The sequence below is a fragment of the Gymnoscopelus microlampas genome, assembly GCF_963454915.1.
Source record: "Gymnoscopelus microlampas genome assembly, chromosome: 2".
Taxonomy (NCBI): domain Eukaryota; kingdom Metazoa; phylum Chordata; class Actinopteri; order Myctophiformes; family Myctophidae; genus Gymnoscopelus; species Gymnoscopelus microlampas.
The window spans coordinates 724,776-746,306 of NC_139939.1; the positions used below are offsets into that span (position 1 = coordinate 724,776).

The window sequence follows — 21,531 nt, forward strand, 5'->3', positions numbered from 1 at the left end:
AAACCCGGAGATAAGAAGGAGCTGTTCCTTTCACTGCCCTATTTAAAATAACAATGAAAAGGGAACAGTTTTGGACATACAAGGTTTCCATATATCCCATATACCTCCATTCGGCATATTCACACGGTGGCCATTTTGCTATTAAGTAAATGAAATAATGCTGCAAATATGACCTGAGAGCAACATGGCCGCTGTGTGAATATAGTCAATTGTGTGGGTGTGCACAAAAGCATGTAAGATAGGTTACAGGTCCACCCTCATGTAAGCAATGACACAATTATGCTGTTAGTCCAGGACTACATAATTGGCCTTCCTTTTCTCCTCTTGCTTGGCAGCTCCATCTTCAGCATCTTTCTCCCAACATACTCCCCATCCCTCTTCCACACGTCTAAACCATCGCAAAGTCGCTTCTTTTGTTTTATCCCTAAACCTTCTAACCTGGGCTGACTTTCTAATGCCGTCATTCCTGATCTTGTCCCTCATGTCACTCCAAGTTAGAATCGTAACATAATTACATTCTGCCACCCCAATCTCTGCCTCCTGTTAACTCATTCACTGCCAGACTTATTTCTGGCTGTGTTTGCCCACTGCCAGCAATTCAGTATTTTTTTAAACTTTCAACAGGTCACAATTTGTTTTAATTCATTATGATCACAATTAAGTCCAATCGTTTGTAAACACACAGGCTATACGTGCACGTTGCCCAGACAACAAACATTCCAAACGAGTGAACATTTTTTTAAATCTCCACTTAAAGGTAGGGTAAGTTATATTTTTTGGTTAAAACAAAAAGTATTTTGTTAAAAGGTTAAAACACTATATTCTGATAGTAATCATTGCTATAGAGTGTTTTTTCAGTAACAGATGTCTCCCTGTCTCTCCAGCTCTTTAATAAACAGAAAATACATTTTCCGGTAGGTGTCAAAATCTCAGCCAATCAGGAGAAAGTACCCATTTTAAGCTTAATTTGTATAGTGTTCCAGTTCCAATTGTGTCTGATCATTTCACTTGTTTAATCTATATCCTGATTGAGTTCTCTGTCCTGGTTGGATAAAATTGGAAATGAAACTGAAACTGAAATGAAAATGCATTTTCTGTTTAAGAGGTGGAGAGACAAGGAGACTCCTGTTACTGAACACTCTGTATCAACGAGTACTATCAGAATATAGAGCTATTTAACACTAATTTTAACCAAAGCAAATCACGACACTTACCCTACCTTTAATGGTCCTAACTCCACTTGAGCTGTATTTGGGTAAAGTTATGATAATATAAGGACAAATTCAAGTATCTGACAATGTATAAAGTCACCATGCCGACTTTGATGAGGCAGTATTGTGTTGTTTTAAAAACATGGTGTTAATTCTTCATTTCCTGAAATGTTTTATATTTTGGACATAGCTGGTTTCTGCCCGACAGCAGAGAAGTTAACAAAGCCTTTTGCATTTGCCCTGCTTAAGTGGGAACAATGCCTTATTAAGGTTAATAAATCCTTATTGTGCAGTTAATAACAGTTATCTATGCCTTTTGCATTTACCTGGTCTAAACTGGGAACAAGTATTTATTAAGGTTAATACAGGCTTTAATATGCAGTTATTGATAGATATATATTGTTTTCTCATCAGCCCATCTGGAATGAACATGTTGTCAAGGATGATCAATTGTGAATAAAATAATTACATAAAAATACAATGTTTTAGCAGTTAAGCACAAAAACACACTTTGAGAAAGCTCTGTTTGGTCAACATAAAAAGGTGGTTTTGGGGCTCATGTCCCTTTAACAAATATCACTTACACAGCCTTTAATAGCTGTTTCAATAGAGACTTTACTTTCTCAGCAAAGACAATCAGTGGATTCTGGGGATTGTGTTCAAACTCTTAATAAGATGATGGGTCTTCATGGCGTCCAGAAGAATAATTCCTCTACTTATATTATTAGCAGATCTTCTCTCTAGCGGTCTAGACTTGACCACAATTGCTTTATTACAGTATTACTGTTGCAACACATCATACTGTTCCACCAATACCTCACACACACCAAACTGAAAATTATTACTGGCTAACCAATATACTTAAAGTTCTTATTTACTGGTATCACTTTTTAATATGAATGTTATATTATCATTAAAATAGTGGCGTTTTGCTAGCTGAGTGACGTCAGGACGCCACTACTCTATTAGTCTGAGTGACATCAGGACGTCACTACTCTAATAGTCTGAGTGACGTCAGGACGCCACTACTCTATTAGTCTGAGTGACGTCAGGACGCCACTACTCTATTAGTCTGGGTGAAGAGTCTCTACAAGCTCTGTGAGCTTGTAGATCGGCTATTTTCAAATGGCAGAAATGTATATAGGGCTGAAGTGGTTAATGCATGTTTCGTAATAATAATCAAAATCTACAAAGTGACTAGTGACTAAAGTTTTCAAATAATTGTAGTGGCGTAAAAGTACAATATTTGCCTAATGGAGTAGAAGTAAAAGTACTGGAACTGGAAATACTCCAGTAAAGTAAAAATTCCCCAAAAGTGTTTAAATACAGTACTTACTTTACACCACTGGTCTTTACAGCCGTGCAAATTTGTCCTAATATAAATCAAAACAACCAAAGCATATAATAGGCTTGCTGTTTATCAGAAATGGAAATTCTAAAATAAAGTGTAAAGGTATTTTAAAAATAAAATACATTTTTGTGAACAAATAAATGACGAACAGATGACAGCTTCCGTTCTGGGCGTTCGGGAGGTGTAGTTCCAGACTTGATATAGCATTCTGAGATTGTTGAATAGCTGTCTGGCTACGTGAGACTACTAGGAGAGAGCGGGATGGTTGTCACACTTTTTACTCTGACTTGAATTGCTCATCAACAACACATCCGATGATAATCACTCCTACATTAGAAGGAAGCTTAAGGTCTTGGCTTGAAATGGGTATAACCTTTTTCCGTATAACTTATTCTATCAGGAAGTTATTAACCATCAAAGTCAAGTTGACACACTGTGACAACCAACCCCATAGCAGGGTAGCTTTTCACAGTGCACAGGGTTGGTTGTCCCTATAGTTAATCGATGTTTAAAATTTAAAAATGTGATTTAAAAAAATACATTCATAACTTTTTAGTTTTTTAAGCGAGAGACACACAATACGTTTTTAAATGACTAGAAACACCATCCCCAATACCGAAGGCCCTTTATAGTTGTAAACCATTATTATTTTTAATTAGTTGTCACATCAGTATGTGACAACTAGCCCCAGAAAACTTGAGACAACCAACGCCAGCTGACCATGTGACAAAATGTCAATCCTAGCTGTCACATGACTGTAGCTAGCCAATGACACATGGCATCAACATGAAGCTATTGACTTCCTCTTTCTAACAAGTGATTTGTTTTTAAATGTCTAATATCCTACAAACTTTTATTACAAAACCAACACCAAAAAGAAAAAGGTACTCGGTCACCTAAAAAATAGAACATCTCATCTCACATCAATGTCTTTGATGTCTGAAAACAAATTCCCAGGTAGAAATTATGCTGATGTTATGTAACATGACTGATATCAACATGGTGAAACAGCGCCCTATAGTTTGGCTGTAATAAGCACTGTGACAACCAACCCGTGTGATAACCAGCCCCGCTCTCCCCTACTGTTAGGCAATTATGCTATGAGGCTAACGACGTACTGAAAACTATCTAACGCATGTTTGTGTTGTTTTCTTTCAGCGTTATGCTGTTTGGGACCAGCACTGTATCCCTCCACCCCCACCACTACTCCATGGAGCCGAAACGTTGATTAAAGTGAACATAAGTCATATTTTTTACTTGGGCAGATAGTGATTTTGGAATGTAACAAGCCTTCTGATAGGCTGAGGACATACGCTATATGGCAGGGGCGAATCAGCAGTGTTTGGAGAGTAGAGCTAAGACAGATATCACAATTTGACCAAAATATGACTTAGGCAATTATGCTATGAGGCTAATGACATGTAAAAAAATTAAAAGTAATATTAGTTTGTAGTAGTAGTAGTAGTAATAGTAGTAGTAGTGGTGGTAGTAAGCTAATACGTTTTTTTATAAACAGTTTTAGTTGTAAATGCAGGTTAGATACTGTATTATAATATATAAAACATATAATACCAAAACAATATTTAAAGAAATACATGAAAAGGGTAATTGACAAAAACACAGAGAGAGAAAATTACCAGTTTAATTCCATTTCGATCCCCAGGCTTTTATTGTTTAGTTTTGCTCAAAAGTAAAAGCCTGGACCAGCGCGTCGGTGTAGGAAGTGTTTCATTTCCCCAACCAACCAGAGTGCAGTGGGCGTCGCTCGTAATGTTGTGTTGACGGGGCGGGGCTGACAGACAGATCGGTGAAGCAATGGGATCACACGCATTCTCTCGCCGGAGATGTTAAACCCGCCCCTCTAGGCACTAAAGCAGGAGGGCTAGTGCAGCCTAAATTCCATTTAACTCAATTCATTAAATTTCTATGTCATCATAGTGCTGAAACACAACAAGTTGTCTCATGACACTTAAGTCATTTTCTTTTGTTAAAATAATAATACAATGTAATGCCTCAACTCCTGCAACTCCATGTGTTTGTCAGGGTAGGCAGGGGGTCCCCAGTTCAAATATGATTATTTTGAGGGGTCCCCATGGGAACCCCCAAAATAATCATATTTGAACTGCAGTTCATATAGTTCAAATATGATTATTTTGGCGGGTTAATTCAAATGTGATTATTTTGGGGGTTCCCAGTTCAAATGTGATTATTTTGGGGTGTCCCCAGTTCAAATATGATTATTTTGGGGGGTCGCGGCATGAACAGGTTGAGAAGGACAGAGCTAAGTGACGTCAGGACCTCACTACTCATCAGCCTGTCTAATCAACAACACACATCCAGGGAGTGTAGTGCTGGTGGAGGGAGACAGTGTTCGTCCCATACAGCATAACACTGAAAGAAAACAACACAGTACATGTAAATATAATAATAATAATAATAATAATAATATAAGTGTTATTCTTCTTCTTCTTCTTCTTCTTCTTATTATTATTATGTGTAGCTGTAGAAGAAGGAAGGAAGGAAGAAGAAGGAATATATGAATAAAACATGTCGTGTTGTTTCTAAGGGCAACGGTTACAAACAGGAAGTTCACAAGATTCGTCTTGACGTTGGTGACGCAAGCCCTATGCGCAAACCACACACGTGATGTTTATGTCCGGTTGTTACACAATAACTGGTGATCTATCGAATGTTGTGACACCAAGCAGCTTACGCCGTTGCCCGTTTGTGGTTGGGTTGGAGTGGGATGTTGTAGGCAGTAGGCCTATTTATATTTATATTTATATTTATATTATGTAATTATATTTTATGTTTTACAATTGATTAGGCCAGTGTTTCCCAAACGTTTTAGTTCGAGATCAAAAAAAGAATGATGTCTCCCCTGGACCCAATCTAGTGAGAATAGCCGATCTACAAGCTCAGATCGACGCGTTAATTGTGACAACTTGTGAGCTTGTAAATCGGCTATTTCCACACTAGTTCTTAAAAGTATTTCCCGATTATTATTATTATTTTGAAAAACGTTTGAAAAATCTTTTGAAATAATAATAGTTAAAAACAAAGTGTAGAAAACAAAAAATAAAGGGGTATTTAATTGCGACCCATAAAAATGTGTCCACGACCGACATATGAGTCCCGACCCACTATTTGGGAAACAGTGAATTATAGGCTATATGCACATTCATATCTATGAGTGTTACACAATATCAATGGTACTATTTCGTAGGCATAGTCAGATAATACTGAATAATATAGATCACGATCCTTTTAAATTTAAATTTGTATTTATTTATATTTTGTATCATTTTAGAGAAAGAAAACCATTGAGTCACCGAATTCTCCAGGACACCAATGTGGGTGTATCGCTGGGTACGGAGTTGTTTTGGGTATTGAAATGGCATTACACAGCGTTTATTATTCCAATAATGTAACTGTATCTGCTCATCGATCATCGATCAGCTTCATGATCCATAATCTATAATTTGTTACCAACCACAAACGTGAAGAATTAATTGATATTTCTGCACGGAAATTCATGTAGCCTGTCTTCAGTTTATTCAGGTGAGTGACACATTACAGATACATATAGCCCTGAAACATGACTCATATCATGACAGTCATGTCAAGTCTTTTCATATCATGTCAGTCTACAAAGCGCAAGGTTAATGGAGAACCATGATTTGCTTTAAGATAGTGTTTAGCCCAGGGGTCTTCAACGTTTTCAGGCCAAGGACCCCCTAGCTGAGAAAGATATGAAGCCGGGACCCCCTACTCTATATTGTATAAAATTGTGTATCAGATTACAGATTTTACTTAGTCTGCTCTTTTTTTCCCTCTACACATAGCCACTTTGCCAAAAATAGCCGATCTACAAGTTGAGATCTTGTAGATCTGCTATTTTCGGCTAATGTTCCCCTCAGAAAAGGAATTCTAGGGTTCAAGTGTTAATGTAAAAAAACAAAATCCTATCACACAAAGATTTGGCGGATCCCCAAAAAATAGCGCCGCGCTGTGAGCTTCTATATTCTACATCTGCTATTTTTGAAACTACTTGAATAATCTTTCAAATGTTTGGAACACTTTTAATAATTAAAAGGGGGTCCCTGGCACAAAACATTTTCAGATGGGGTCCGCTGCCAAATACATATCAATTTGGGGGTCCTTGACACGAGATGCGACACGTTGTGAGCTTCTAGAAAGGCTATTTTCACTACTTAATTATTGTTCTTATTTTTTAAATAATAATAAAAAAAGGAATTGTTTTGGACATACAAGGTCTCCACATGACAGCGACGTTAGCCACGGCAACACATAAGCATGATAGACCACATTGGTGGAGTTACAATTAATAAAGTTTTTGTGTTTGAACTTTTTGCCTGTCAATGGTTTTAAGAAGAAATGACAGTTGGTGGTATGCTTGCATTGTGTCCATATCTATAGTTACCCTCAAAGGGACAGCCAGCAGGGTTGCCAAGTCTGCTTATTATAGGCGACTTTGGGCTTGTTTTTTCTGTAAAGTTGCTTGTAAATATTTATTAGTTGCGGGTTGCTGTTTTTGGACGTTGTTTCTGTAGTTTTCTTATTTGGGCATGCATCCTAAAGTTGTTTAGATCAGTGGTTCTTATTTCAAATTTAGAAATGAAGTCATTAAGCATAGCTTCCAGCATCTGTACAATAGGCCAGTGTCTGGTCTTCATGGTTTTAGCGATGTCTCAGTTCTAATTAGGGGTGGGTATTGCCTGCAATCTCACGATAGATATGTATCATGATAAAGAGGCCACGATACGATATATCACGATATACGTTGATTTCAAATAATGACCATGTCCTACTGAATTTACTACAAGAGCTCTTCTTTATTATTCTGTAGCAAAGGCAAAGCCTTTAGGTATTGCACAAATACAACAATAACACACTTTCAGGCCCACAGAGATCTTTGAATTAAAATAAAATGATGTTCTTATTAATAAAAGCAAATAGAATATTCTCTTTTTTTTAAGCATAAAATGGCCTTTTCTCTTGACTCTTGAACGTTTAGTCTTTTTGTTGCAACAATACAATTCTGGTTTTCACTTTACTTCAACTGTGCAGTGTGTGCAGTATGAAAACACTTTTTTTCTGTATGAATATATATATTTATTTTAAAGAAATAGAAAGAGAGAAAAAAAAACATAACGCTGTTTGTGCTTTTACTAATTTAAAAGTGGCCTTGTGCTGCCTGGCATCTACAGTAAGACTTAACCTGTCCTTAGTGCCCTAGTGGTTCAGGAACAACAGCTGATCAAAATGCTCAGGTGTCAGAGCCTCCAGTCTAAAGTGTTATAATCTGTTTTTTAGACATGGTTTTAAGGATGTATCCAGTCTAAAGTGTTATAATCTGGTCCTCAGACATGGTTTTAAGGATGTCTCCAGACTAAAGTGTTATAATCTGGTTCTCAGACATGGTTTTGGGGATGTCTCCAGTCTAAATTGTTATAATCTGGTCCTCAGACATGGTTTTGGGGATGTCTCCAGACTAAAGTGTTATAATCTGGTCCTCAGACATGGTTTTAAGGATGTCTCCAGACTAAAGTGTTATAATCTGGTCCTCAGACATGGTTTTGGGGATGTCTCCAGACTAAAGTGTAATAATATGGTCCTCAGACATGGTTTTGGGGATGTCTCCAGACTAAAGTGTTATAATCTCCAGACTAAAGTGTTATAATCTGGTCCTCAGACATGGTTTTGGGGATGTTTCCAAACTAAAGTGTTATAATCTGGTCCTCAGACATGGTTTTAAGGATGTCTCCAGACTAAAGTGTTATAATCTGGTCCTCAGACATGGTTTTGGGGATGTCTCCAGACTAAAGTGTTATAATATGGTCCTAAAACATGGTTCTGGGGACGTCTCCAGACTAAAGTGTTATAATCTCTAGACTAAAGTGTTATAATCTGGTCCTCAGACATGATTTTAAGGATGTCTCCAGACTAAAGTGTTATAATATGGTCCTCAGACATGGTTCTGGGGACGTCTCCAGACTAAAGTGTTATAATCTGGTCCTCAGACATGGTTTTGGGGATGTCTCCAGACTAAAGTGTTATAATATGGTCCTCAGACATGGTTCTGGGGACGTCTCCAGACTAAAGTGTTATAATCTGGTCCTCAGACATGGTTTTGGGGATGTCTCCAGACTAAAGTGTTATAATCTGGTCCTCAGACATGGTTTTGGGGATGTCTCCAGCGGCGGTGTGCCAGTGCTTCACTCTGGTGTCCATGTGCACGTCCATCGCTGACCCCAACTGGATCGATGTCTCGTACAGCAACAGCAGTCAGCCTGGTGGGGCCAAACGTGTCATCTATGGAGTGGCTTTCACTCTGCGCGCCTCCCAGAACCTCACCAACACAGGTACCTGTAGCACATCACGTTATTAGCATTTAGTTAAAATATTTGCTTTAAAACATATGTATACTGTATTCAACCCTAACCCTAACCCTTAACATGACACAGATGCGTTCCCCGCTCTTAATGGGCAGCCCTATAGGACATCATAGGATGAGTTATAAGCTTATAAATGATGGATCTATGGAAAATAATGCATCCACAACTCATGTCTCAGCAAGTAGTCTGTTGACTGGGTGCATGGTTAGACCATTCAGACAGCAAACACATCTGTTGTGTCATTTGCACATTAATTTTTCTACTAAAATAGTAGAACTATTACTCTCACTCTCAAAACATTTTGTTCCAGGGACCCCCAGAACCAAATATTGAGTTAAAAATAGCAGATTTACAAGCTCATATGCCGCGCTATGAGCTTGTAGATCTGCTATTTTTGAATAGCCAAAGTATAAAATAATGGTTTAAGTGGTTACACAGATAATAATGGGTTCAAAGGTGGGCGTGTAAGTGATATTTGTTTAGTTAAAACTAAGCTCTACACTGTGATAGTAATCATTGCTATATGTCTGTCTGTCTGTCTGTCTGTCTGTCTGTCTGTCTGTCTGTCTGTCTGTCTGTCTGTCTGTCTGTCTGTCTGTCTGTCTGTCTGTCTGTCCATGGTACAGCTCCTCTCGGGGGGCTGAACGGGTGGGGCATGTGGCTCCTGTACGGGCTGGCGGCTCTCTGCTACACCACCGTCCTGTTTAGCTCCTCCTCCTTGCTGATGGACTTCCTGGGCGGGGCCTACTCCCGGCCACGCCTACTGGGGACGCTCTACGTCATCACAGGTAAGAAACCCCCCCCATCTGACCAGTAACAGTAACAGTGTTAAACAGCTCTATATTCTGATAGTAATCATTGCTATAGAGTGTTTGTTCAGTAACAGTGTTAAATAGCTCTATATTGTGATAGTAATCATTACTATAGAGTGTTTGTTCAGTAACAGTGTTAAATAGCTCTATATTGTGATAGTAATCATTGCTATAGAGTCTTTGTTCAGTAACAGTGTTAACTCATTGAGTGCCAGAACTTTTTTATTTTTTTTAACGTTTTGTTTATTTGTTTTTGTTCTTTTACATACTCCTAGGTAGTACAATTGAGTGCCATAATTGCCAGATTTTTAAAAATATTATTTTGTCCCAGTGCCAGAGTTTTTTTCAAAGTAAAAAAAAAGTGCTTAGGAAGCGAGATACAGCCTTTTTCAGTTATACGCTAAACAAGGAGTGGATGGAGCTGCAAATCTTCAGATGATTATATCTTGGGATCTGAACATGTTTTTCAAAAAATATATTATTTTTTTTACTATTTTTTCAAAAACATGTCAAACACGTCATTGGCACGTTGCGCCATAGCGGTAAAAACACGTGAAACACGTTAATGGCACTCAATGAGTTAAATAGCTCTACATTAGTAGGGTCCAAAAGTGAGGTTCTGTGACAATCCTTTGGCAAGTATGTTTTGACGATTGATTTGACCTCTATGGACCCCTTAGAAAAGATGTAGCCCCCAGGTCCCTCACAAAAATCCAGGCATTTTTTGCTAGACAGCCAAATTCAAAATGGCGCCCGGCGCTATCTCTAAAAATTAACTTTTGATCTGAATGACCTAGAATCATGTATGAAGGCACTTTTCCATACAAGTCAACCATGAGGATTCCAAATCTGACACAATTTTAATTGTAAGACCTCGTTTTGACTCCGAAATTCAAGATGGCCGACATCCAGTAGAGTAAAAACATATACCCAGGGGGCAAAGGGGGGTATGCTGCATTTGCCCTGCCATAAAAGGTTGGCCACCAGAAATAATATCTATGACCCGGTAGGATCACAACCTATATGGACAACCCGGTCACCTTGCTGCTGGAAATCCAATATGGCCGCCTCAATATTATCAGAAAATAGCTTTGGCAATAACTTTTGAACCAGATGGGCTAGAAATAAAAACTTGGTGTCTATTTCATGGTTTCAGAGCATGAGAAACTCAATGGAATACTTATCTTTATGATTGGGTGTGTCTGGACCTTTCATTTGCATATTTCCAAGATGGACGCCACGCACAAATGAGTTTTACTATGACTTTTACAGTGACAGCTGACTGTTATGGCAAAAAGTCTGCTTTTTAAGTAATATGAACATATTTGGTCAGTTTGAGCTTTAATTTATATGTTGTCAATATGGCAGACCCACACCATGAGTCTGGTCAGAGTCGTGTAATCCGGGATGCAGAGATGGTAGTCAAGGCAGCAGTGGAGACTAACCCATTTACAGTGAGCACATCATCCATGATCAACATATCTACAGGACAGTGTTCTGATTCCACAGTCAAGGACGACTTGATGAGTGTGAAAGAACTGGGTCTGAAGGCACTGTGTGAGTCACTGTCCAGTGAACAGAAGAAGACAAGCATAATGAAGCTTAACACTTTCTACACTCAAAACACAAAATCTAAAAAATCTAAGGGGAAAACCTCAGCACCTGGCAAGAGAAATGAAATTACTGCCCTCCTGCTTATGACCCAAATCATAGCCAGTGGTGGAGAACTCAACCTTGTTGACTTTATAGGCAACCACGAGTGCAGTGACTTCCCCCGTTCCCTCTTCCAGGAAGATGGCAGGATGAGAACAGGTACCAATGCAAGCCTTGTTAAGGTCCTGAAAGAGGAGACCAAAGTTGCATGCATCCCTGACCTGCCTACAGAAGACATAAAAACAGCAGTAGTTATTGATGCCATGTATGCCATGCGCCATTGGTCGTTCCTGAAAGGTGAAGCATTTGGAACAATCGCTGAACGATACCAACGTCTGCTGTTGAATGATGTGCCTGCTGGCACAGAGATCATTCACTTCTGTTTTGACCGGTACAGTGGACCTAGTCTTAAGACAGCTGAGCAAGAACACAGATATGCTTGACCAAAACCTACCAAAGAATATGAAGTCAGTATGCATTACACAGCTCCAGATCCTCAGTTTTTTTTTGCTGTGTCAGCTAACAAGGCAAACCTATTGAGTTTCCTCTGTGACGAATGGTGTGAAAATGAGAAACTTAAGTCGGCCCTTGGTCCAACACGTCTTTACCTGGGTGGGGGGTTTAAAGAAGAGACAAGGAGTGTGGTGATCAAGGAGGGGTCTATTGAAGATGTCCCTGCACTAGAATCCACACAACAGGAGGCTGATACAAGAATAATACTCCACACCCTGTACAGTGTCCAGAATGACAAAGTTGACAGAGTTGTCATCCATGCCAATGACACAGACATCATCATCATGTGCCTTTACTATGCAGCAACCCATCTCAGATGCCTTCCAGAGCTGTGGGTGAGAACAGAGCAAAATTCATACCTTCCTATCCATCAAATGGTATCAGCACTGGGGCTCGCACAGTGTCGTGCCCTGCCCTTTATCCATAGTTTAAGTGGCAGAGATACTGTACCACCAGCTATCCCTTCTTCACTGGGAAGAAGGCATGGTTCAAGGCCATCATGCGTCTGGATCTCTGCACTTGAGGAGTTTGGTGAAAACTCTTATGATTCCCTCTCAGATGACGTCCATCAATCAGGCACGAGACCTCACAATTGCTGTATATACATCCAAAGCGGACCACCAGGAGGATTTTGACCTGAGTAAGCTTAGAGCTCATACATTTCAGATTTGGAATCCTCATGGTTGACTTGTATGGAAAAGTGCCTTCATACATGATTCTAGGTCATTCAGATCAAAAGTTAATTTTTAGAGATGGCGCCGGGCGCCATTTTGAATTTGGCTGTCTAGCAAAAAATGCCGGGATTTTTGTGAGGGACCTGGGGGCTAAATCTTTTCTAAAGGGTCCATAGAGGTCAAATCAATCGTCAAAACATACTTGCCAAAGGATTGTCACAGAACCTCACTTTTGGACCCTACTATATTGTGATAGTAATCATTGCTATAGAGTGTTTGTTCAGTAACAGTGTTAAATAGCTCTATATTGTGATAGTAATCATTGCTATAGAGTGTTTGTTCAGTAACAGTGTTAAATAGCTCTATATTCTGATAGTAATAATTGCTATAGAGTGTTTGTTCAGTAACAATGTTAAATAGCTCTATATTCTGATAGTAATAATTGCTATAGAGTGTTTGTTCAGTAACAATGTTAAATAGCTCTATGTTGTGATAGTAATCATTACTATAGAGTGTTTGTTCAGTAACAATGTTAATTATTGTGATAGTAATCATTACTATAGAGTGTTTGTTCACTAACAGTGTTAAATAGCTCTATATTGTGATAGTAATCATTACTATAGAGTGTTTGTTCACTAACAGTGTTAAATAGCTCTTATATTCTGATAGTACTCATCGTTAGAGAGTGTTTTGTGTATTTTTACTTTACTGGAGTATTTCCAGTTTTCAGTACTTTTACTTCTACTCCACTACATCTCAGAGACCTATTTTTATACTTTTACTCCACTACAATTATTTGAAAACTTACTATTTACTTGTAGATTTTGATTATTATTACAAAACATACATTAACCACTTCAGCCCTTTATACATTTCGGCCATTTGAAAATAGCAGATCTACAAGCTACAAGCTCACAATGCGTTGCGGTGCGACGCATTGTGAGCTTGTAGATCGGCTATTTTCAAAAGATATTTTTTCTTCTAAACCTGTGAAGCGGGACATTCTGCATGACGAGTACTTTTACGTTTGGTACTTTAAAGGACAACTTTGTTTTTTTACAACCAATGTTTATGTTTTAGATTGTAATTAAAGTAAATAAAAGATGAGTGTTACATTTTTTTAATTTACTGCTTTCTATAGTTTTAGCAATTTTCACAATCTTTTTTACAGTGTTTTCACAGTGGGCGGGGGCATTCTGTCCGGTGGCTAAATATGTATTTTTTTAACACATTAACCCGGAGTTTTCTTTAATATTATTTACAGTAGCTCTTCTAGCCCCCAATAACTCACATCTGGCCATCTCAGACAGCCGGACCTTTTTTATTGTGTAAAAAAGGCATATTTAGCCACCGGACAGAATGCCCCCGCCCACTGTAAAAAATATCGCAAAAAATGCTAAAACTATAGAAAGCAGTAAATAAAAAAAAAAATACACTCATCATTTATTTACTTTAATTACAAGCTAAAATATAAACCTTGGTTGTAAAAAAACAAAGTTGTCCTTTAAGCAGATTTTGATGCCATTACTTTTGTACTTTTACTTTTTGACTTTGTGGGACTTACTTGTAACAGAGTGGGCGGCAGTGGATCAGGGGTAGAGTGGCCGGGTAGAGTGAACTGGAAACCGCAAGGTTCCCAGTTCGATCCCGGGCTGGTGCGCTCTCCCCAGAGTTAGTGTGGAAGTGTCCTTGAGCAAGACGCTGAACCCCTAATTGCTCCCAATGAGCAGATTGGTGCCTTCCATGGTTTCCTCTGCCATCGGTGTGTGAATGGGTGAATGTAATGCACAATCTATGTAAAGAGCTTTGGATAAAAGCGCTATATAAATGCACCATTTATCATTTAACAGAGTATTTCTACATTGCAGTATTGATACTTTTACTTGAGCAAAACATTTGAGTACTTTCTCCACCACTGCTAAGCCTTTAACGTCCTCTGTCTCCTCTGCCCTGGCCAGCGGCTGTCATCGTTTCTGTCCTGGCGGTCTGTGTGGCCTGCCTGTATGTCATCCGTCACAACCTCCACCAGGGGGCAGCAGCGAGGCGTTGGGGGTCACTGGCAGCTATCGGTAGGCCTGTCACAATTATTACATAAATCGCCTGATTATTTGGGATAATCGCAATGATGTTTCGTTTCCATGGTGAAAAATGTTCATACATTTTCAAACACTTTCCAAAGGTAGCAGAACTAGCAGATTGTCTATTTCCACTACTTTTGGAAAATGTTTTAAATAATAATAATAATATAAAATGATTAAATCTGTCAGTGACTTCTTCATACAATATATTGTTGCTGTCGGGCAGAAACCTCATAGCGGCATATTTCAAGGATTCTTTTATGATTATTTTCTTTTCATAAATTAATGTATGAATGTACTTGATCATACTACAGTGTCACAAGGTGTCATATTTTATAATTGGTTGTGTGCAGTGTTAAGTTTGTCGACTAAGACTAAAAGACTAAGGTTTTGATATTTAGTCGACTAAGACTAGACTAAGACTAAACAATGTCAGATGACTGAAATAGCACTAAAACTAAATGGTGTGTTATTCAAAAGACTAAGGCTAAATCAGAATTTGCTGTCAAAATTAACACTGTGTGTGACATATATAAATATTGAACCAAAAAAAAACAACGAAAAAGTATTAACAAGAGCTTGTGGCTAAATAATAAACTACATTGGATCCATCGGAACACTTCTTTCCTGTAAGTAACGGTTTTGGACATATTGATATCATATTTGTCCCGTGAAACTTTAGTTTGCGAAGCCTAAACAGCAACGTGATATTTCTCTTCCAATGCCAAAAACACAGCTAAATCGTTTTTAAAAAAAACTTATGTTGCTATAATATCAGTGGTGCTCAAAACTTTTTTCATGTCAAGGACCCCCAAAATGATATGTATTTGGCCGTGGACCCTCATCTCAAAATATTTTGTTCCAGGGACCCCAGAAGCAAATATTTGAGTTAAAAATGTTCGCTTTAAAAATATATATATTCAAAGATTTGCACACATTTTCCACAATTAAAAAAAACAAAAACAGATCTACAAGCTCATAGTGCGGCACTCGGTGCCGCACTATGAGCTTGAGCTATGAGATGAGCTTGTATATCTGCTATTTTTTGAATAGCCAAAGAAATATTTTTTTAAATCTTGACCATTTCTGCAAATATATATTTTTTAAAGGGAACATTTGTAACTGTAGAATCCCCCAGAAGCAAAGATTTGAGTTAAAACGCTTTAAAAAATAATATATATATTCAAAGATTTGCACAAATCTTCACGATTCAATAATAAATAGCAGATCTTGTAGATCTGCTATTTTTGAATAGCCAAATAAATCAAAAAATGACACGGATTCTTTCCCGGTCTAAATGTGTCAAGCCTAAACTGTATGGCCAGTCAATGCTATTAAGACCTGGAACTGTGTCATGAGCTACAAAGCATTATTTTACACTTTGGGCTATTCAAAAATAGCAGATATACAAACTCATAGCGCGGCACCGAGTGCCACGCTATGAGCTTGTAGATCTGCTATTTTTGAAAAATCTTGAAAATGTGTGCAAATCTTCTGAATATATATATTTTTAAAGCGAACATTTTTAACTCAAATCTTTGCTTCTGGGGGGTCCCTGGAACAAAATATTTTGATGGGGGTCCGCGGCCAAATACATATAATTTTGGGGGTCCTTGACATGAAAAAGATTGAGCACCACTGATATAGAAACATGCGTTTTTCAGAAAACTGTTGAGATTTAGGAGACATGTAGAATCGGCTTCAGGTCTCAATGGGTTAAAGCCAACTGATCAATCTCAAACACTAATCTCCACTAATAATGTCCTTTGGATCCTGACAGCCCTGCCCAGCGGGGGGACGCTGGGGGCCACGGCAGCGCCTCCGGTGGTGTCGGCGGTGCAGATGGGCCCCGGGGACAGCTTCTGGATCTCCGCCACGGGGCTGCTCTTCTCCTGCCTGGCCGTGGTCCTTCACCTCACCGGCAGCTGTGGCGGTGCCGGCCCCGCATCCTCCTCCTCTGCCTCGGACCCGGGAGCGGGACCATACTCCGCCACACGGGGGCGCATGGGAGGACACCAGGAGGACACCGAGCCCCTCATCATCCACGGGCTGGAGGGAGGACCGGGGGACACGTGAGGGGGGTGTGTCCGTCCCCCTGAATGAGACATGACCCATTCAGACCGGGGAACGCATCTGTGTGTCATTTCTTTGGGCTGTTCAAAAATAACAGATCTACAATACTCATACTACTCATAGCGCGGCACTGAGTGCCGCGCTATGAGCTTGTAGATCTGATTTTTTTGAAAAATCGTGAAAATGTGTGCAAATATTTGAATATTATATGTATTTTTTAGGGCTGGGACTCGATTAAAAAAATGTATCTAATTAATTAGAGGCTTTGTAATTAATTCATCGCAATTAATCGTTTATCAATATTTGACCTGAGAACAGTGAAAAGCAATTTTTTCAAATGGATTTTGGCGTTTAAGTACATGTACTCAAGAACTGTACTTAAGTACAATTTTGAGGTATTTGCACTTGACTCGAGTATTTACAATTTCTAATACTTTTACTTCTACTCCACTACATCTCAGAGGCAAATATTGTACTTTTACTCCACTACAATTATTTGAAAACTTTAGTTACTTGTTACTTTGTAGATTTCGATTATTATTACAAAACAATACAGTAACCACTTAAGCCCTATATTGGCCATTTGAAAATAGCAGATCTACAAGCGCAACGCATTGTGAGCTTGTAGATCTTTTCCACCACTGGAGGCTGGTGTGTTGTTACTGTTGTTTTATAGTTGTTAAATTCATTATTAATAAAAATCGTGCGCATGTGACCCGCACCGCAACGCGTGTAAGTGAACAATTGTAACTCAAATCTTTGCTTCTGGGGGGGTCCCTGGAACAAAGCATTTTAGATGGGGGTCCGCGGCCCAAATACATATCTAAAAACGTTTTCTAAATCCTAACAGTGAGTTGCTATATCAGTGGTGCTCCAACTTTTCCATGTCAAGGACCACCCAAAATGATGTGTATTTGGCCACGGACCCCCATCTCAAAATATGTTGTTCCAGGGACCCCCCAGAAGCACAGATTTGAGTTAAAAATGTTTGCTTTAAAAAATATATAGTCAAAGATGTGCACACATTTTCATGGTTTAAAAAAAGAAATTGCACTATGAGCTTGTAGATCTGTTATTTGAATAACCAAAGAAATCTTAAAATGAAACGGATGCGTTCCAGGTCTTAATCGGTTAAGGAGGAGCACTTTACTAGGGTTGGGTTCCTTAGCTATATGAGCGTGTAGATCTGCTATATTAAAGTATAAAATAATGGATAAAGGGGTTAAAATGATTGTGACGCTTTATTAGTTCATTCAGTGCCACTGGACGTCTTAGACGTCCAGTGGCACACAAAGGTTTTCAAAGGTTAGTGAAAGGCGTGGCAAATTTATGTTTTATTTCTGGCAGTCAAAGAGTTAAGGATCCTCAACCCTACACCTTGCCCATTTCCAACCTTATCCTCATATAATTGGTCCTCACTAATGCTCATTATAATCATGATGACAGCATTTCTGGTCTACTCCATAGACTGTATAAAAGAGATGGACAAAGCCAGACCGCTGGTTTCTACAGACCGAAAATGAAGCCGATTGTTCAGGAATTTGAAATCCGCCATCTCTAATATAAGCCCAAAAGCACGTCGGGAACAGGAACCGGAAAACAATCCCCAAAGAATGCTATTGGTTGGGTAGCTTGTCAATCAAGAGTGGGGCGGGGAATGAATGCTATTGGTTGTGTAGCTTGTCAATCAAATCATCCCACCCCACTTAGAGAATGACCTACTTTATCGTCAATTTTAAAGTAAATGGGACCATAATTTAGCAAAACGCATATCATGATGATTGAAAGGAGACTTTAAACTAGCGACTGGAAGCATATAGTATTTATGACAATGTTTATTAAGGTAAGAAAATCTAGTCTAAAGTTTGTAAAAAACCCATCCACTTACATTGAGATAAATTCTTTCTCACACCAGCAGTGGTAAAACAGCAAAACTACAGGCCATTCATACTGTATGAACTGTCTCTTCCGTATTGGCGTCACTGTAAAAAATCTCAAGCTGGCCCCTTGCTCTACTCACTCTGTGTCTCATTTGGTGAGCTGTGGACAGATCAGAAACCTGCCTACCAGTGACCCACTGACATCATCGCTATCAGGTCGGGTCATTTCCAACAAGATATCGTCTCTGTCGGGTGGAAACCGAAGTCCAAATAGTAGCAGATCTACACGGCGCGTTTTGAGCTTGTAGATCTGCTACTCTTGATGCTTTTATGTTTATATATATATATATATATATATATATACAATTTTACAATTCAGGCATTTAGCAGACAATTTTAATTAAGAGCAACTTACAGTAAGCAAGGACACAAGATAATACATCATAATACATCAATAATACATCAAATGCATAGAAATAGTAATCTAATAATAAAGTAATACATAGGAAAACAATGTTATCTAATAATAATTAATACAATCGTAAACCAATAACCTATCATCAGCCTGTACATTGAAACTATACACACTATATAGGATGCCAGGTCAACAATGACCTGGCATCTGTCTACATAACATGCTATGTAAGTTACATTTTAGCCTTTGCATAATCCTGCAAGGTCGTCAAGGCCATAGGGCCAGTGCTACAGGCTGAGGTGGAGTCTGAAGAGGTGAGTCTTTAGACTACGGCAGCAGATTGGGAGTGAGTCTGCAGTTCTAGGGGCGGCCATAGCTGAGTGGTTAGAGAGCCCGCCTAGGGAGCCAGAGGCCCTGGTTGCCCCAGGTTCGATTCCAGGCCAGGCCAGCATATGTGTCGATGAAATGAAATTTGTCCCTGAGCAAGACTCTTAACCCCTAATTGCTCACAGGTTCTCATTGGAAACAAGACCGCAAGGACTTTCATGAACGACCTGTTAAAAGGAATTATCCTTATCCTTTAATCTAACTGCAATGGGGAGTTCCTTCCACAGTTTGGGAGCCAGAAGGGAGACACGTGGAGCTTTGTCCCGGATGTTTTAGGGAAGGTTCTGACAGCTTCCCTGTGTTAGCTTATCTGAGTGCGCAGGAGGGGTTATAGGGTTGGATCAGGCTTTGGAGATATGGGGGTGCCATACCTTTGGTTGCTTTGTAGGAGTTTTGTACTGTACTGTGCGGGCAGTAGCTGGGATATATATACTGTATATATATATATATATAGAGAGAGAGAGAGAGAGAGAGAGAGAGAGAGAGAGAGAGAGAGAGAGAGAGAGAGAGAGAGAGAGAGAGAGAGAGAGAGAGAGAGAGAGAGAGAGAGAGAGAGAGAGAGAGAGAGAGAGAGAGAGAGAGAGAGAGAGAGAGATATCTATATCTCTCAGATATATCTATATCAGATTTGGGGTCTGCGGCCAAATACATTTTGGGGGTCTTTGACATGAAAAGGTTTGAGAACCACTGCAGGCAAACGCACTGAAGGGCATTTTTTGGCTAACAGAAAACTGTTAGGATTTAGAAGATTTTTTTAGAAACCTCAGGTCTTTAGTTCGATCTGTGTTTTGAGTTCAATATGCATGTCTGATGTTTTGTTTTTACAGTGGTACCTGTTGTTGTTGTTGTTGTTGTTGTTGATGATGACAGGAATCCTTGCCTGAGTTGCCTCGCCGGTCTGAGGTTGTACAAATCACTGCAGGAATCGAATCACAACAAACATATTACGTGTGTTGGTTCCATGATTCAATGGAAACCTTTTTTAAAGTGTTTTTCTTGTTGTAAACAAATAGTGTTTTAGACCAGTCGTTCTCACTGGGTCCTCAAATTAAATTAATTATGCATTTGTCCACGGACCCCCATCTGAAAGTATGTTGTGCCAGGGACCCCCATACAAGATTTGATTTGTTAAAATGTTAAAAGAATATTCACAACTTTTCACTTTACTGATTTTGATGCTATAATAAAGACGGGCTGCCGTGATTTTCAGTGATTCCCCCCCCTAAAACATAATCATCAGGTATTATGGTTATACTAGGAGGAAGATTTTTTTTCAAAAAAGTGTACAGAAAGTGTTAAAATTATGTTTTATTTCGGCACGCCTCCAGTCCATTAAGTATACCTGGTTCTCACCTTAGCACCTCCTCCACCACCTTAGCACCACCCACCTGCCCACACCTGTTGTGTTATGATAATGAGGGGGAGGGTATAATTTTATTGTGTCATTAAAGCGCTGTTTTTCTATTGGCACGTTTGACCCTCAAGGTTTCAGCCTCGAGGAAGAAACTCAAAATAGTCAGAAAAGACATAAAACACCATAAAAACACCACCAGGGGGCTTAGTGAAGTTCTATCAACCTCATAGACACATGAAAGACTGAAAAAGTGCAAAGCCATGGCACCAGCTCTTTAAGTAATTTTGCCAGGGACCTCCTGAAACCCCCTCAAGGACCCCCTGTGGGTCCCTGGACCCCACTTTGAGAACCATTGCGTTTGATGACGTGAGCGCCTTGACTCTTTCAGCGTGTCAGAGCTTTAACTGTATTAATATTGCACTGATGTTGACAATGATGTTCTATTATTAAGTGATTTGATTAATGTATTTGTATTGTTTTATGTATTTATTATTATGGGGTAATTGGTATTTTCATGGTCTACTGGTGGACATAACATGAAGCTTGTTTTTGATTGATTGAATTTGATTGAATACTGCATTAGTCATACATGTAAACAGCATGTGTTACAGTAAGACATTAAAGATAAAAGGATACAATCCTGGGGACTTGTTTTATATGTATTTTATATTATATAATATTATATTTTATCTCCCATTGTGGTCTCCTGAT

General features: G+C 39.0%; 1 protein-coding gene across 2 annotated transcripts; it reads left to right on the forward strand.

The window, feature by feature from the left end:
- The first annotated feature begins 5,929 nt into the window (after positions 1-5,929).
- On the forward strand, positions 5,930-20,029 carry LOC311036442 (uncharacterized protein). 2 transcript variants are annotated; one of them, XM_084045138.1, is made up of 5 exons: positions 5,930-6,123; positions 8,740-8,948; positions 9,608-9,769; positions 14,592-14,702; positions 16,492-20,029. In XM_084045138.1, exons 2-5 carry the CDS (start codon positions 8,762-8,764, stop codon positions 16,785-16,787), a joined length of 756 nt encoding a protein of 251 aa, XP_083901264.1. In that variant the 5' UTR covers positions 5,930-6,123; positions 8,740-8,761; the 3' UTR covers positions 16,788-20,029. The 2 variants fall into 2 exon arrangements, with proteins under 2 accessions (XP_083901264.1, XP_083901263.1); XM_084045137.1 differs by having other exon boundaries at positions 8,760-8,948.
- The last annotated feature ends 1,502 nt before the right edge of the window (positions 20,030-21,531 follow it).

Coding starts and splice junctions, on each gene's coding strand:
- LOC311036442 (XM_084045138.1), top strand. CDS start 8,762: ATGGTTTTGGGGATGTCTCCAGCGGCGGTGTGCCAGTGCTTCACTCTG. Junction 8,949..9,607: donor CCAGAACCTCACCAACACAG/GTACCTGTAGCA, acceptor TCCATGGTACAG/CTCCTCTCGGGGGGCTGAAC. Junction 14,703..16,491: donor GGGGTCACTGGCAGCTATCG/GTAGGCCTGTCA, acceptor GGATCCTGACAG/CCCTGCCCAGCGGGGGGACG.